The sequence below is a fragment of the Staurois parvus genome, unplaced genomic scaffold (assembly GCF_062004578.1).
Source record: "Staurois parvus isolate SC_StPar_1 unplaced genomic scaffold, SC_StPar_1.0 ptg000225l, whole genome shotgun sequence".
Lineage (NCBI taxonomy): Eukaryota > Metazoa > Chordata > Amphibia > Anura > Ranidae > Staurois > Staurois parvus.
Window position 1 is genome coordinate 2,621,366 of NW_028318021.1, and position 18,431 is coordinate 2,639,796.

General features: G+C 40.4%; 1 protein-coding gene across 1 annotated transcript in view; it reads right to left on the bottom strand.

The window, feature by feature from the left end:
• The window catches only part of CRACR2A (calcium release activated channel regulator 2A), a 99,277-nt gene that overhangs the window by 60,562 nt on the left and 20,284 nt on the right, over positions 1-18,431 (bottom strand). Inside the window, exons 7-10 of the mRNA XM_089679477.1 lie at positions 13,667-13,854; positions 10,353-10,424; positions 7,980-8,025; positions 6,176-6,267 (exon numbers count right to left, since the gene is read on the bottom strand). Of these exons, the coding sequence (XP_089535603.1) occupies positions 6,176-6,267; positions 7,980-8,025; positions 10,353-10,424; positions 13,667-13,854 (398 nt within the window). The remainder of the gene's footprint in view (positions 1-6,175; positions 6,268-7,979; positions 8,026-10,352; positions 10,425-13,666; positions 13,855-18,431) is intronic.

Genomic DNA, 18,431 nt, shown 5'->3' on the forward strand with positions numbered 1-18,431 from the left:
ATAACTCACTGAAATCTGTCCGAACAAAAGTCTAGTAAACATTCCAGGTAGGATAAAACTTGAAACACAAAATCATAAATTGTAATTTAATAAATAATCATAAAAAATAATAATATAATAATAAATGTAATTCAATAATATAATCAAACCAAAAACACTGAAATTTGAATAGAGCGCCAAGTTGTCACATCACTGAGCAAAGTTGCAGAATCGTTTCCAGTGTCTGATGACGAATTTCCTCACAAATCATTATCACTCAATTCTGCAAATGGTTCTGATTTACTATCGCTGTTCTCTAGCTGGTCTAAAACCGCTTTTGACCTAAAGCGACGCTTTTTGGACGCCATGGACTTTTCTAAGTTTCCAGGCAGAAAGAACAGTCAAAATGCAGGCAGAGCACAGGACAAAGCACTCGGGACAAAATGTATGTGAAATGGTTTGCAACAGTAATGTTTTACTATGTCATATTTGTTTATTAGAAAATGACAGTTTCTAAAATTTTTTAATTTGCCGCCTGTTCCGGCCCCCGTACGTCCCGTACGTCCCGACGCTCGCAGGCCCAGAACACGGAAGCGGGATGCCAGCATTGGCCTGAGGAGCTGGCCGGGGACGCTGCAGGGGACACATCGCGGGAGCGAAGGACAAGGTAAGCACTGCAGGGAATCCCTGAGCAACGCCACATGGTAAGCCCGAGTGTAGCTCGGGGATACCGCTTGTGGTACTGAAATTTTACCCCGAGCTACACTCGGGAATACCGCCAGGGAGGTTAAGCTGGCCATACAAGGATCAAAATTCGGCCAGTTCAGTAGGAACATTTATGTATAGACAGGGAGGTCTACCGATCGACTTCTATACAACCACCTTATCAAATTTTCCCTGATTGATCAGCGCTGCAGGCTATAGCTATATGGTTGGCTTGGTGTGTGTAAGGGACCTAACGCTGGGTATACATACATAGCTTCTTTTTGAAAATAATCTAACAGATTAGCATCCATGATACACAACACAGACGGAGGAATCTCCTGCTGTGGCTATTTTATACTGTCAGCCACAGTTGGCACCTGTTAGAATACTGGAACAGTGGCTGCATCTTATTGGATGCAGCTGCTGCTTGGCCACAGTCCCTAGATTTTTCTGGCAAAGGATGTTGGATGGGAGGCAGCCAATAGGGCCAACTACCTAGCAAATTTAATCCAGTTACTCAGTAACTGGCCAAAATTCATATGTGTACACCCTGTTCCAAATTATTATGCAAATTCTATTTAAGTGTCACAAAGATTAAATATTTTGTTTTTCAGTTTAACTCATGGATGGCATTGTGTGTCAGGGCTCTTTTGATCACTGAAAACAATCTCGGACACCTGTGATAATTAGATTGGCAGGTGAGCCCAATTTAAGGAAAAACTACTAAAGGAGGGTGTTCCACATTATTAGGCAGAGCACCATTTTCAAGCAATATGGGGAAGAAAAAGGATATCTCTGCTGCCGAAAAGAGTGAAATAGTTCAATGCCTTGGACGAGGTATGAAAACATTAGATATTTCACGAAAACTTAAGCGTGATCATCGCACTATTAAGAGATTTGTGGCTGATTCAGAGCACAGACGGGTTCGTGCAGATAAAGGCACATTGAGGAAGATTTCTGCCAGATCCATGCATCGGATCAAGAGAGCAGCTGCTAAAATACCATTACATAGCAGCAAACAGATATTTGAAGCTGCTGGTGCCTCTGGAGTCCCACGGACATCAAGGTGTAGAGTCCTCCAGAGTCTTGCAACTGTGTATAAACCTTCTATTCGGCCACCACTAACCAATGCTCACAAGCAGAAACGGCTGCATTGGGCAGAAAAATACATGAAGACTAATTTTCAAACAGTTCTGTTCACTGATGAGTGCCGTGCAACCCTGGATGGTCCAGATGGATGGAGTAGTGGATAGTTGGTGGACGGCCACCCTGTTCCAACAAGGCTGCGACATCAGCAAGGCGGTGGTGGAGTCATGTTTTGGGAATCATAGGAACAGAGCTGGTTGGCCCCTTTCGGGTCCCCGAAGGTGTAAAGATGACCTCTGCAAAGTATGTGGAGTTTATGACTGACCACTTTCTTCCCTGGTACATAAGGAAGAACTGTGCTTTCCATAATAAAATCATCTTCATGCATGACAATGCACCATCTCATGCTGCAAAGAATACCTCTGCATCAATGGCTGCTATGGGGATAAAAGGAGAGAAAGTTGTGGTGTGGACTCCATCCTCCCCTGACCTCAATCCTATTGAGAATGTTTGGAACATCCTCAAGCAAAAGATCTATGAGGGTGGGAGGCAGTTTACATCCAAACAGCAGCTCTGGGAGGCTATTCTGACATCTTGCAAACAAATTCAAGCAGAAACTGTCCAAAAACTCACAAGTTCAATAGATGCAAGACTTGTGAAGCTGCAATCAAATAAGGGGTCCTATGTTACAATGTAACGTGACCTGTTAAAATGTTTAAAAAGGTAAAATGTTGTTAAAAGTTTGATTGAAATAGCTTTTGATTTCAGTAAATATGCTGCAAACACAACAAATGACAATTTTCAGTTCTTTACAACCTATAAAGTGTTTTGAAACTTATTGTGCGTAATAATTTGGAACAGTGCATTGTAAGATTTTTATGTTTAACAAAAATACTGTTATCATTAGGAGGTTTGTTCAATAAAATGTGAATTGTACTCTTAATGTTGATAACATGAGAATTATGCTGCAAAAAAATTATTTAGATAAATGAGAAAAATATCATTTGCACAATAATTTGGAACACGGTGTATGTAGCCTTAGATTGTAAAGTCCATGACAGCAGGGGCTGATGTGAATATACAATATGTGTAAAGTGCTATGTAAATTATCAGCACTATATACATATACCCATAGTAAACAAATAATAGCAAAATTGTGTACAATTGGGTTGGGATGACTGTGTGTATTATCCACTATTTCTAATGCAGAAATGTAATTAAATTGGATGAACAGTGCATGGCAGATGTGGAATATTTTATGCTAAAATGTCAACCCTTTTATCTTCCAAGAGAGCTTACCTGTGTTTTTATTATTGCTGTCCACATCCATCCAGATGCCAATTATAAAAATGCAACTCAGGGAACTTATGAAGAAGTCAGTAAACAGATGGTTAGACAACCAGACTATGTTTGTATTGAGGCTGCCAATTTTAATAAAGCAAAAAACTGCATCAGCCTGGCCATATTCTAACAAAGGGAAAAACACTTTGGAGTGGACTGTGTTTATACTAATATTGCTGGTACATATATGTTTTTTTCTTATCAGTTTTCACTGTACAAATTGACCTGTAACTTGCTCAGGAGCGTCTTCTGATGAAAAGGGTCTAAGAAAATCACCATGCAAGTTCACTGTAGTTAGCTAAAGAAGTAGAAAGCCAAATGGGGTGATTGTTTCCTGTGACACAATATGGCGTACACTGCAGAGGAATGACATGCATGGGTGTCCTCTACAAAGGAAGCCTCTCCTAAAGCCCATGCACAAAAAAGCCCACCTAGGATTTGCCAGGGCCCATGCTGAAAAAGAAGACTACTGGGACTCTGTCCTCAGGAGTGATGAGACCAAGATAAAAGTTTTTGGAACTGATGGCTTCAAAACTGTACAGCGTTGCAAAGGTGAGGAGTACAAAGAAAAATGCCTACAGTGAAACATGGTTGTGGCAGTGTCCTTCTGTGGGGCTACATGGGTGCTGCTGGTATCAGGGAGATGCATTTCATTGAAGGTATCATGAATTCACAGAGGTACTGCTCTATTTTGAAAGAGAAAATGCTACCATCACTTGCCCTTGGTTGCCGTGCATATTTCCAACATGACAATGATCCAAAACACACATCTTAAGGCCTCTGTTGCATTTCTGAAGAACAGGGTGAAAGTGATTCAGTGGCCAAGTATGTCTCCTATTCTGAATCCAATCCAATGCCTATGGGGAATTCTGAAGAGACAAGTTGAGCATCACTCTCCATCCAGCATCCAGGCTGTAAAAGAGGTTGTTCTTGAAGAATGGAATAAGATAGATGTTGCAATATGTCTCCATCTTGTTCATTCGATGCCTAGAAGACTTGGTGCTTGCCTTACAAATCATGGAGGTCATACAAAATATTAGATGTAGTAGTTTTTGCTGTGGGGTATATTCATTTTTGCATCAACTAATTTGAGTAAAACTGAAGATTTTGTAATATAAGTTATATTATTAACCTTACTTTCATGCAATGAGCTAAACAAATGTTCTATAAAACTCAGTATTGTCAAAATTTTGGAAATTGTTCTTGTGATCATTGAGATATTGATTAAAATCTTACTTTTCAAAAGGGGTGTACTCATTTATGCTGAGCACTGTATATACTGTATACAGTAGGGGTTGGACAAAACTATGGAAACACCAGGTAAAAGAACAAAATTGTTAACTAATATCGTGTTGAACTGCTTTTGGTATGCAAGACGGCCTTAATTCTCCAGGGAATTGACAAATATAAGTCTTGGATGGTGGATAATGGAATGCGACACCACTCTTCATGCATAAATTGTTTCAGTTCTTCCAGAGATGCTGGAGGTTGAAACCGAGCCCAAACCTTGACCATATTGGCTCTATGATATTGAGCTCAGATGACTGCGGTGCCCAGGGTAGGCACAAGACTTTGTCTGCATGCACGTCAAGCCACGATTTGACAACACCAGCCGTGTGAATCACAACATTATCTTCTTCATAAATGGCACTGTCTTCGGGAGACAATGTCTGCACCATGGGGTACATGGTCCCCCAAACTTTGTACATAGTCGCTGGCAGTGACTTTACCTTTCAAGGTGATGATGGGGCCTGCAGAATACCAAGATATGGCTACCCAAACCATGATTGGGCAGCCACCATGCTTTACCATTGGCACAAGACAGTCCTGGTCGTAAGCTTGTGATGGTGTTTGCCGTGTTTGTAAACACGTCCGGCGGTTGGGAACAGTGTGAAGCTCGATTCATTGGACCGTATTACTGTCTTTCATTGATTGATAGTCCACGATTTATGGGTGTTGCATCATTCTCTCCTCTTCTGAGCATTAATATCGGTCACTAGCAGGGGCAGACTGACAACTCATGGGGCCCCCAGGCAATAGGGGATCATGGGGACCCTGTGTCCTTGCCCATACTCAAAAAAGTCTATGAAAAAAGGTACCAGGGGCATCTCATGAGGCCCCCTACTGACCCCGGGCCCTCGGGCAGTGCCCGAGTTTCCAAATGGTCAGTCTGCCCCTGGTCACTAGTAGTTTGGCAATTGCAGATCACTCATGAATGTTTTGCTTACGGAGTTCCCTCTGCACCGTTTTTGTAGACACAAGCTTTGGAAGACTGAGATTGAGCTCTGCAGTCAATTTGCCCACTGTGCAGGCCTTTTTGTACACACAGATGCTTTGGGATCACTGCTGCATTGTTTTACTGTTTATTATTCATTACAAAAAACAAAAACTTCTAGAAGATGTTGTCTCGCCTGGTTCCTTTAAATCACTGCCACCCATTTAGCCCTGACCTAGGCAATCATTCACTCAGACCCAAATTCCTTCATCCTTTTTCTTTCAGATGTGGACAATTGTGGATGAAAGTTATACAGAGGACTCAAAGTCCAAATTATGCTCGTGCATTTCTAAAGAGGAAGTGTTTGGCAGAGTTTGCAGTGATGCTAGCTTTCACAAGCCAAAGTCTTATGGCACAATTAAAAGAAACAGGTATTGAGGAATATAAAGTTTACCATTGCTCAGTCCTCTATTTTAAAGTACTTGTTGCCTGGCTGTTATTTTGACCTGAAAAACGCAGCACTTTTTCAGTTACTCAGTTCTTACTTCTTGACTTTACATGGTTGTTTGGGGTCCAATCAGAAATTAGAGGCAAAATTCTAATGTTGTCCCTTGGGATGAGAGGGAACATGTCATACCCACCAATCACAATGATGAGATTTGTAACTTTGCTTCCCCTCAGCAAGTGGAGTGGCAGAAGAGCAAAGGGAAAATAAATATAAACAGCTGTGGGGATGAGTGTGAACCTGTCGCTTTGGCCTGCATGGGCAAAGCACAGGTTCACTTTAAGCCATATGAAAATAGGGGTCACTGTATAATATCCATTTACCTTAACAATTACTATATTTACCTTTTCATAGAAGGCTTCTTTTCAACATAGTTTCCAATAACAGATCCAGATCTTTGATTCCGTATCGATTTTGATGAGGTAACCTTCGATTTCTGCTTAGATAGAAAAAACAAATCTTCATGATTACAAATATGTACTTTCAGACAGTCTTATCCCACTATGATTTTTGATGTAACTGATAATAAAGTGTACATGTAGGGCTCATGCATACAGGACCAAAAAAACACCACTTTTACAGGCGTTTTACATTTTTTTTTGGCCTCTGAATGTACCTCTGTTAGCCTATGTGGTTGTGCACACATAGGCATTTATAGGTGTATTCGAAGAGAAGAGTTTAGGGACTGAAAAAAATACCTTACCAGCACATTCATAAGAGGAGCCTTTAGGCAAAAAAATGGGTAACATGCCTAAAAACTGGATGCGTTTACCATTTGAATGTTCATTTCTATGGCCAGAATAAATTAATATTCTGGCCAATGGAATGAAGGAGTACCCAGGTCCGGTGATTCCACTAGGCAAACTAGGGGGCCACCTAGGGCACACTGCCACCTAGGGGTGCCTGGGTGCAGCACAGGCTGGCACTCTCTCTGTATGTGACGCTGCAATATCATGAATGATCCTCCAGCTGAGGGGAGGGGCAGCAGAGGGGAGGAAGAAAGGACAGAGGAAGATGCCTGGTATCTGGGGCCAGTGTATCAGCTGAACTGCCACTCTTTCCAGTGTTCCTCTCAGACTCAGTCCCTTACTGCAAGCCAGCTGCTGATCACTGTGGAGTTCCAGCCCTTCTGTTGCCATTCAAAAGCAGAGTCGGAGCTCTGCCTGCGGAGGAAGGTCGTGTCTGTGTGAGTGTGACCCGCCCAGTCGGCCATCCATCACGTGCAATGTATCAGTGAGTAATGACATCATCATGATCCCAAAGCCTGCTCTTCTAGTGCCTGCTGGGCCTGCTGAACTGTGTGTTGTGTCGGATCTGTCACTATGTGGGATCGCTCAGTTCAGCTGTCTGCTGTCACAGCAGTTTATCTCCCCCCATTGCCTGAGGAATTCCATCCTGGGATCTGTCAGAGTGTGGAACCATCATCCTCCACTCACTGCAATGGTCATTCTGCCACTGCCAGCCACAGATACAGTCCATCTATGACACTGATTTTGTCTTTAATATTGGTGCTGGTGGCATCTTATGGCACTTATTTTTGCAAATTAAAAGAAATTTAGCAGTTTCATGTTTTGTTGATTTCATATTTTCTACTGTTCCTAAAATGTTTTATTCACTTTTCTTTTTTTGGGGGGGGGGGCGCAAGTAGCTGGTCTTGCCTAGTCTAGTACCGGCCCTGGGAGCACTCAAATGTTTGACACATCTAAACATGTTTACAAGCTGCTTTTTCCTCCCCTGGATGCCCTTCTGTATGAGGCCTTAGGACTAATTCACACCAATCTGATCAGTTATCGTGCTTTTAACATACATCGCATTACAGCAAGGCAAACCATTCATTTAATTGGTTGGTCCGAAGCACCACAACAACCCACAAGAGTGTATGCTGCATTTTGGTAACATAGCAGACTGCAACACACGACAACGCAATACTATGTGCTGTAGTGTACGGTAACATGTATTGGTGCTGTTTCAGGTGTTATATTTCTGATGTGAAGAGTCTGCATCCGCCCAATCTAGAATGCCTTGGCATTAGAAAATGTATGAATGATAAGGCATCCCTGGGAAGCTGAAATAGGATATTAATAAAAAATACTTATAATAATGCCATAAAGTGAAATGTTTGAGTTAAGGAACTAAATTGTAAATTACCTGTATAAAGCTGTCACGTTCATCCCGTAAGTGTTTATTCATCTCCCTGAAGTGCAAAATTGCAAAAAACTTTCATCAGTATTGTACATAAATCCATTTACACTTTAAAGCCCAACCAAACCTGCTTTGTTCTAGATTGAGTGTGGAAAGTAAGGGAATTCAATGTGACTCCAATCCCTTTGCCATCAATACAAGATATAAAGGGTAAGGGTGTCACTGGGACAGGAAGCCATAGACAGAAACAAAAAACACCTGACAGAGGTTGAAAGTGTTCACTGCAGTAAAAACATGATTTTAATGTTGTCTCTCCTTCACCTGGGCAAGAAGACACAGACAGCAATAAAAAAAAACATTGCCAGAGGATCCAATCCTTCCTTTGATAGGAATGTATATTTGTTATTGGCTGTATCCCTATTGAAGAGAATTCCCATCATTTTACTTCAGTTCTGCAATCTCCACAATAGCAACTTACTCCCATTACAGGCTCTAACCCTTCTCCACTCTATCAAAAACAAAATAAAGGGTTGCCTGAAATTGGAAGTATCATTCATTATATGTGTAATTACATTAACACAGATTGGAAATATTAAAGGCAGGTTCACACCAGGACGTATGAGTTTTTGTGCATTCCCATGCGGTGCATTTTTTGAGTGTTCCCACATGACGTGTTTTTGATAGTCTATTCATTTCAATGGGCGGTCAAATGCACGGGAAAGTGCAATAAATATGCCAGGCTCAACTTTTAAGACTAGGTTCACACTACTGAGAGTAGCGTGGCTCATGTTTGCATGGGCACAACAGTCCATTCATTTTAATAGGCTGCTGTACTTGATTTCCCGCAGAGAAATTGTCCCTGGCCTGTTTTTGAAAGCATGGCCACATGGAACTGCATAGTGTTTTGGGTTTCATGCACCTGAAAATAAACCTCTACTTCCAATGTGTGTAGGTACCATTAGGAATTAAAATTTATTCTGGAATCAGGATCAGGAATAATGTGAACCCAGTCTAAAATCATGTCACAGCAGACCACATGGTACTGCAGTACCATGCGGTTTGGTGGCTGCAAAGTGTCAAGGTTCCTAGATGCGTTTGGAATGCCATTAACAATTAAAGACACCTGCACGCACCTAACAAGGGCAGAGCATTCCCATGTGGTGCGGGAAACGCAAATACTGTATACACAGCTGAGACCTTGAGTTTTGTTTTGAAATTGAATTACAGCAAAAATATTTTTCTAGTGTAGCGCACCCCCTAAAGCACTTCTGGTGAATTTAGTCCTATTTCCCCCTTAGAGCATACACGGCCAAGCACACCGCATGTTCTGCACTCTTCCACTGCACCAAAGAACAGTTTTTGGGGTTTTTTATTGGGAATGATGAACTTGGATAGGGAGCATAGGATACCCCGATAAACTAGACTAAACAACTAGAGGACTCCTCAACTAGTACTCCTTTCAGAGTTATAGCTACAAACAGTCATTATTCTTCAGCGCTGGGGTCATATTCTCACAAAGCCACATGATCATTGGTTGCCTCCTGCCAATATCCACCAGGTTCTTCCTAGTGAGGGAGATGTAGACTCACACCACCATAGTACAGCTGGACTCTTTCCCACCAACATCTTCCTGGCTCTCTCCAGTGAGATTATTCAGACCCAACTTGATCCCCAAGCTTGAACTTGCGAATAGGCCCCATAGCTAAGCTTAGCTGAGACCTCGGAGTCTTCCTAAAAGCTTCCTCACAAAATTCTTCAGCAGGGAAACAGCCCTTGCAGAGCAGTCCACTCCTGCAGGACTGGACCCAGGAACACTGCACTGCTGCCTCAGACTACTTATGGAATCCCTCATTACCTACTGGGCACACCTCCCCAGGGATTGGCTGGAGTTCCATAAATATTCAGGCTGTCTATTCTGTTCTTCTTCCCGCTATAGTTCTATAATCTTCTAGGAGACAGGGGGAAGCAACAGATCACCAGCCTGTGAAACACTGAGCAGTCCTAACCAATCAACCCCTGCTCCACTGATTACAGAGGGTCTAGCAGCTTCTCTACACTATGAGGGTGCTACACTAGGTTTGGTTGGCATGTGGAAGTACTATACCCTCAGTAACTGGGTTTTATTACTGTCAGTGTCCCTGTTGGGAAGATGTTGCGAAACACACATCTTGTCTGGGGATGAGTGAGATTAAGATTTTTAATTCATAATACCAGTGAAAATCCTAATTTAAGAGAGAATTGTGATACCAGAAAAAAAGGTTTGGATTGGAGTTCACTTATACTAAAAAGACATTAGACAGTTCCTGTTCACTAGTTAGAAGGGGTAAGTGCTGGGTCATTTTGTTGTGAACTGTGCAACATTTCACTCCGGATAAGTACCTTAACAAGTCAAGCTGTTTGAGCAGCGCGGTCCTTTCTCGCTGTAAACTCTCTGTTACCCGATATACTTCCCTGTGATGGAAACAATAAATATAGAATAGTAAACAGTTCCAACCATGGCTGAATCTTCAAGAATTGATCCATAGGTTGGTACACAGGACAGCAAAGTGCAACATGAAATCAATCCAGCATTTATAAAGGAAACCTGTAAGATGGAACTATGGGAGCTTTCATTTTGATCTTGTTTTTAAAGGTTCAAAGTTCAGGGCTGTCATTTTAATGATTCCTTTACTATCAAGGACCCAGACTAAGTAGTTGGTGAAGTGTAAGGGCACCAGCATGTGTATGTTTTTATTGGCAGTACCTTGCTAAGTAGTGAATAGAGCATGAGGATAATGGTTCAGGAACATGTACCTTCATGCACCTTCAAAAACAAGTCAACAGTGTCAACTTGTGGATTTCTTATCTAAAGAAGAATCCCAGTTCAGGCAAAAACTTTTTATATGAAGGCAGTCCTGTTCAGGCTTTGTTTAACCCTATAATGATTTTGTAGCAATTTCTAAAAATAGAAGGGCTGCTGATAGACAAATTATCAATCTCTAAATTTGGTCATGCACAATAATTTGATGTCTATGCCCACCATGGCTTTGATGGCTAGGAGTCAGAGGGAGCCTCAGCTTGTTGGTGTCTGTAACCACACTTTATTAGGTTGACTGACGCATAAAGCACACGATAGAAAGCTTTTCTTGGTTTATGAAAAAAGAGCTTTTTGGTTACTGATTTAAAACTGCCTTTCAGATGTGATGGGAAGGTAGACACACTAAGGCCCTAATTCTTTAAAACCAGGAAACCAGTATTACCACTAGGCAGCAATCCCTACAGGGCAACAGGAGGTACAACCTTGAGATTCCAATGAACAGTGAATTTTAAAGAGTATCTCCGTGATAAACCTTTATTTTACATTTTGATTAGAGTAGTAAAGTACTCCTACCTGGTTATTTTTTCTGAGTAGTCTCCCATTTCTTCCTGTCCTGGAGATACAAGTGGATGTGGGAGCAAATATTACCAAAATTAGGGCAATTCCTGCATTAAGCCCCTTTCATGAGGGTATTCTGTTTGTCCATTTTTCATCCATCTGTTGACGCATGAAAAATGGACATCAATGCATCTCATCATCATGGAAAACCGGATATAAACGGATAATTATCCATTTACATCCATTTACATCCACATTCATCAACATCTGTTTTTTAAAATGATCAAAGTCTATTTTTGTTCTGTTAAAAAGCTGGAATGGACGAAAAATAGATGTAAACAGACTAACGGTTTGTTTTTGCATTGGTAGTGTATATACTTGAGGTGATTGTAGCCGTATTAGTTCTTCAAGATCTTCAATATCTCCGGATCATACAGCTGCACCTCTAGTAATATTGTGTACCTTATCCAGTGCAGAAAATGTAGCAAAGGATCTTATGTTGGCGAAACAGGACAGAAGTTGCAAACAAGGATGAATTTGCACAGACATACCATCAAGGAACATAAAGAAGATGACTTTTGCACACCTGTGGGACACCATTTTGCACAACCAGACCACACTAAGGAAGACCTCAATATCTTAGTTCCTAAAAGAAATTTCAGGAAAGGAAAACGTTTGAACTAAGAATGATAATTCTATTGGACACAAGAGATAACGGCCTTAATTTGGACATGGGATTCCTCAGTCATTATCCAACAGTTTTATGACCCCCTCTGTGAGTGTTGTCCCCCTCCCCCCAGTCTTTGCTTTTGCTGTGTCTTATCTCTAGTCTAATGCTAATCTTATAACCATTGCTGTGTACATCTGTTTGTGTGTGTTTCTTTCTGTTTTCTTTCTTCTTCCCCCTTTCAACATCTCTCCTAACATTCTGCTAAAACTTTGTAGTACTGCCTGGACCTTGAAGAAGGGGACATACCCCGAAAGTTTGTCCTCAAAATTGTATGTTAGTGCAAATAAAAAAATTATCATGTCAGTACTCAATTATTTCTAGTGGATAGACAAAACTGATGTAAAAACTAAAGGAAAACTGATGTAAAACTGATGTAAACTGAATCCCTTTTTCATTTTTCATTGAAAAAGGTGTCTGAACTGATGAAACAAGGAAAGGACTCTAAGAAATCTGTGACTGGAATGGGTGTCCTCATTGGATATTATCCCCCTCTAGTGACAACTTTAAAATTTTGCATTATCTCTCACCTTCTATCGTGGTGACAGCGGTCCCCAAAACAAATAGAGGGGTGAATCTCCCCAGTACGAGAAAGGAAAAAATTAACAGAATATCCAATCTCTCACTACTATTTTAAATGTGACAGTAGCTGCAGGGGAGAGGAACCTTTGCCTGATGTCATAGGGAAAGGGGGGGCAGGGGGCGAGGGGGGGGGGCAGAACATGGTGTAAAAAGTGAACTTATCCTTAAAAACACTGGGGTTAGGATATAGGGATATGTGAAAGAGCACAGTTACCTTTAGCTACAGGAATACCATATGCCCTTCTATGTCAGACTCTTCCTGGGGGCATGCAGTTTTTTTTATTAAAATACAAAAAGATATATCTATATTTTCTTTTTGTATAATTTTACAGTTTATAAAAAAATAAGTTATTAAGTTATTTTAAAAATCATTACAGTATCATGGACTAACGGAGGCTTAAACCCCCCGCCCTTCCTTTCCCCAGCCATGATAGTGTGCCCCTGCTTTACGTCTGTCTTCAACCAACTTTGTCTTTAGCTGAAAACCCATACAGAGCCATACAAAGCATTATTGGAGAGTGATGTGTCACTTCCCCTGTTACTATCAGTCTGAGCTATTTAGCTCCATAAAGAGGCTTTCTTTTTAGCAGGGCAGCTAATACTAGCCTGGTAAACATGCATAAAAGGGGGATACAGTTCTACTGTTTGGCTTGAAAAATAAAGAGGACGTATTTATATGTCATATTAATAAGTTTTCACTTGACAAAACAATTTTTGTTCAATTGCATTTTAGGTCCAAAATATAATAAAACCACTTTGATAGAGATTTACTGGATTGTTTGAAATTTGGTGCAGTTCTGCATACCAACCAATCAGCTTTCAACAATTAAACAAGCTGAAGTTAGAAGCTGAGTAGCTACCTTGCACAGCTGCACCAGATTCTGAGTGCTCGAGTTTTAGTAAATCCCCCCATTTATGTTCCCTTTACAAATGCCTCTGAACAACAAACTCTTGTTATAAACTATTTCATTCAGAGAAATCGTCCTAATAACTTTGTTGATGACAATGATAATAATGTGATGTATATACATTTCTCTCTCCTCATGCAGCTGGGAAGCCTCTTCCTGCAGAATCTTCAGCTGACTCTGAGCGGTTAGTAACTCCTGAGAAGTCCGTTCCAGGTCTCGTCTCATCTCTTTGTTTGTCAGCTTGAGCTTTTCATTCTCTGCTTTCGTTTCATACTTGTCATTATTAAGTTCTGTACATTGTGTCTCCAGCTGCAACAAATTCAGAAGAACAGGTCATAAAGGAAATGCAAAACAAGTGACAATGAAGAAATGTAAGTAAGAAGACTGGGTTTAGCTATAGCCATCAAATTATTATTTGGAGATTTTTTTTGTTTTTGTGACTGCTTTTCTGGCACATCCCTGAACTTGCAATTCTCAAATAATAGAAAAGAAGCAACTGTGAAGCTCAGTGTTTTAGCTTAATAAATACAGGACATCCTGCAAATTGTGGACCAGAAACATCTCTTGATGGCCCTCTAATGCCTTAATAATTCTGAGGAATGCTATGAATGGAGAAGAGACACTTAGGAGATATGAAGCAATATACAAATATCTTAATGTTGAATCCTACATTGAGAGGAAACTATTCCATCTCAGGTCACTCAAGAAGACACTAAATGAAGTTGGACAAGAAGCAATTTAACCTTAAACTCCATAAGTGGGTGTGTTCTGTTAGAATGGTAAGGATGTGGAAAGCCCAAAATTGGTGGTTTCAGCAGGAAGAGTCACTAATTAAAAAAAAAAATTAGATGGCCAACTTATTGGAAATGGTAGAGACATAAATACACACACTCACACAGGTTGAACTGGATGGACTAGCATCTTTATTCAACCTTTCCAGCTATGAAGCTAAGAAACTATGAATGAAGTGGTCCTGCTGAAATACACACCAAAGTAAATCTGCTGATGTCCAACAGACACTGCCCCATGCATTGTATAAACTTGGTCATATGATATTTGCATGGGGCTGTGTCACCAGCAGTCTTATTGCAAATTATATTTTACTAGTACCTCTCTATACAGAGGATCCTACAGAACAAGTTTATTGCTGTAAGTAAATTTCAGAGAAAGTGGGAATAGGGAAAAGGCCACATATTTACCAACTCAGTGAAGAAAATAGAAGAGCAGTCTGAGCATGTGTGAACCCGTGGTGAAAATTAGCCACTGATCTGAGGTATATAGTGGGTGATAATATAAAAGACAGGGCTGTTGTGGGAATGGTACAACGTAGGTGGAAGCCTCTCCTAGCTCTGCATGATCCCAGCCACCTCCTGGTTGCTCCAGGCTGTCAAAATGACAGCTCAGCCTTGCCAATTATACTAGGAAAGTGGCTCCCCCAGTGTAAACTGTAGGGTTGGACTGGCAGTGTCATTTATAAATGAAGACTAGAAGGTGTAGCTTTTATGTATAAATCATTTTTAACAATTGGTCAAACTGAAATAGTTTTGTAATAATAATTTTAGCTTTCCTTACTATTTATTTAGATGAAATTTATTGTAATCAATAGGAATAGGAAATTAAGGTTGTTTTTGGTCATTTTAAAGGGTGCTATGGGTTCTCATTGACTCCTGAGGGATATGGTCCCTGAACCAAGTGACTCTGTATTCACAATATTTGGTTTCCCACAGTACACAGAACATGTAAATGCAATTATTTTAGTAAATATAAACCTAAATACCTTTTCTTTTTTTATTTCAATATTCTTTATTGAAGATTTTCAAGAACAGAATATAGTAGGAATAATCGGTTCAATAGCAAATGTATTTATACAACATCAAAATGATAGCGAGTATTTACCCCACCAGTTGGCTGGGGTTAATAGCAAGATTTAGGCATTAACATCAGAGGTAGTCTTGGCTATGTGTAGAACCTTGGTAAGGTGTGTGAGGTGATAATTGGGCATTGAATAGGGGGGGGGGGAAGGATAGGGAAGGGGGGGGAATAGGTGTAACGGGGTGGAGAAAGGGGATACCAGTCTAAAGGTGGTAGGTAATGCAGTGGTATGCATAGTATCAGAGTTGTACCGAGCAGTTTGGATTTTGTAACCAGCGATTTCATTGGAGTTTAAATTTGTGTTGTGTAGAGTTGTTAAAGACGGATCTTTTTTCCATTTCACATTGGAAATTAAGGTCTGTGATTAGTGATTTGAGAGAGTGTTCCATAATCTAGTTATATTGATTTTGGCTGCGAAAAGTGTGTGGACAGTGATAGTAGGGGAATTGTAGGGGAGTTTTTCAATCCCAATGTGTCGAAGTGCAAGAGAGGGGTTTGGGGTTATTGGTGTTTGGATATTTCAGAGATTAACTGGAAGACACTGTTCCAAAAGGATCTGATTTATTTACAGGACCATAGTATATGTAATATTGATCCTACGTCTCTGCATTGTCGCCAACAAGAGGAGAAGTGTTTGGGGTAGTATATGGCTAGTTTGACAGGGGTTAGGTACCATTGGTGTAGAATTGTTAGGTATGATTCCCAGTGAGAACTACATCGGGAGGATTTGTAAGTGGTGTTAAATGTTTTTCCCATGCTTGTGTCATAATTGGTTCTGAAAGAGTTTTTTCCCAATTGGTTAGGGATGTAGATTTTAGAGTGAATTGTAGGTTTGTCACATACGTGTAGAAAGTGGAACTAAATACCTTTTCTCACCAGCAGTATATTGCAGTATTGTGACTTCTATCAGTGTCCAGCAGAGCTTGTAGGAGGAGTTTTCATTCTGCTGTAAGAGGATACAGAACCCCTGACCTCTGTCTGGACAGTGCTGATTGGCCCTGTGCTTATCACATGCACTCTCCCAAGAAAAAGAAAAAAACCTCTCTAGCAATACACACCAAACTGAGCATGTGCAGAGTGTCTCCACGTGATACATCTTATCAGGAGATAAGAGGGAGACACTGGAAGAAGGGAAGGATCAGAGGAGTCAGGATCAAACAGTCTTTTTACACAATGCAGAGGATTAACCCCTTAGGTTCCACAGTGAGTATAACAAGCATGCTTTACTGCATATACAGACTGATTTTACTGTTGTGGGTTTAGAAACACTTTAACTATCTTGTTTTTGTTCCAAAAGCCCACTCCCCATTAGCCCCACTATTTTATGTATTTTTGAAAGAAAGTTAAACAAGTCAAACAAACATTTAAAGATGCAGGACATAAATCAAGTTTGAATACATAAAAGTTAAAAAATATCAACATAAAAAATCACAAAAAAATGAAAATACTACCCTAAATACATATATACTACATCCTATAAAGTAAAGAAAACAAATGTAGATTCTTTTTTTTTTCATGTTTATTTTGACTAAGCAGTTCAGTGAGCACAAACGAGAGTTGCTACTTCTTACAAAAATTTAGCAAAATATGTAAATTTTCTGTGAATTTAATTTCACCAAAACCACTCCACTTGTCCCTTATGGTAAGTCCATAGCCAACAGCTTGTGACTGCCATTGTTCATGGCAACATGCAAGTTCTATCCATCTCCATTTGGAGGGAGGGCACAGTTGGGCATCTTCGACTTGGGTACCAGAAAGCCTTGTTCCAGCACTGACTGACCCAAAGTTTATTTATAGTATTGTCATCATTAAGTGTTACAGGTAAAGTTTTAAGAATAAGGCCCCTTTAACATGAACCAGATTCCTATTTCTCAGCAGGAGTTATGTCCACTAATCCCGTGCTGAGCTGAATGAAGAGAGCAGATGACAAGTTCATATCCTCTCAGCTTATGAAGAGTGTAAATGGACGCTGCCCACTCTGCTCTTTGGCAGCGGGATGTAAACGGACCAGCTGTCCATTTATACTAGACTGCCCTCTGATCCTATCCGGCCAGATGGAGGGGAACGAATCCCCTCCTGTTTGTTTTTGCTGGATCAAATTGGAGGTAGGAGGGTGTAAATGGCTGCAAATCTGTTTAAATCTATTGATGCATAGAGGAGAATAGAGGGTCAGATTGGGTCCGCCTGAAAAACAGACAGGCGGACCTGATTGGGCCACTCATGTGAAAGGTGCCTAGGATTTCATGGTTAGGTTAAGGGTTCAGTGTTGGGCGGGTCACCGATAGACTAGGTTCCTCCTAAGTGTCAGGTTATTATTAGGGGTTGAAGGTGTGGAGATTTATGTTAATCGTCCACTATTTATTATTGAAAATAATTACCTGCCATCATATTCTTGATGCCAAAAATATGTACCTAGATGCTGTATGTACTTCATGCTGGATGTGCAAATCAACCCCAGGAAATAGCATAGTGGGATCACCACTTATACCATATTGCCTTCCCCATCTTTAAGCTCATTTCTTATATACAGTACAAAATATTTTTATTAACCGAAAGGGCAAATTACCCTCTAAGGCTCTCTGCCTCATTTTTGCTCATTCTGTCTTTTAAAAATGGAGGACTATTGGGCTAAAAGGGGCCACAAGAATAGCCATTAGTAGACAAATAAAAGAAGTCTTCTTATGTAACATATTACTTGACCAAGGTTAGAGCAGCGAGAAGAACAAAACACACACAAAAAACCTTGTATGTACTGTACGTCTATTAAGATACTTCAATTGATTCAAATAGAAAAGATAAAATTGAAAGGATTATGTAATCAGCCTAAATTGGTATAACCGAATTGTTGATTTTCCTTCCAGTTCCATCTTAAAAGCCTGATTCATCCTTGTCTAAAAGCACTACATAAAATGTACAAAGTGGAAACAGCTAGATTTCCATAAACATGAAAACAACAGAGAGAAAAAACTGCAGATTCTTATTTTGCAGCCTCTGTGACATCAAAGAGATTATTT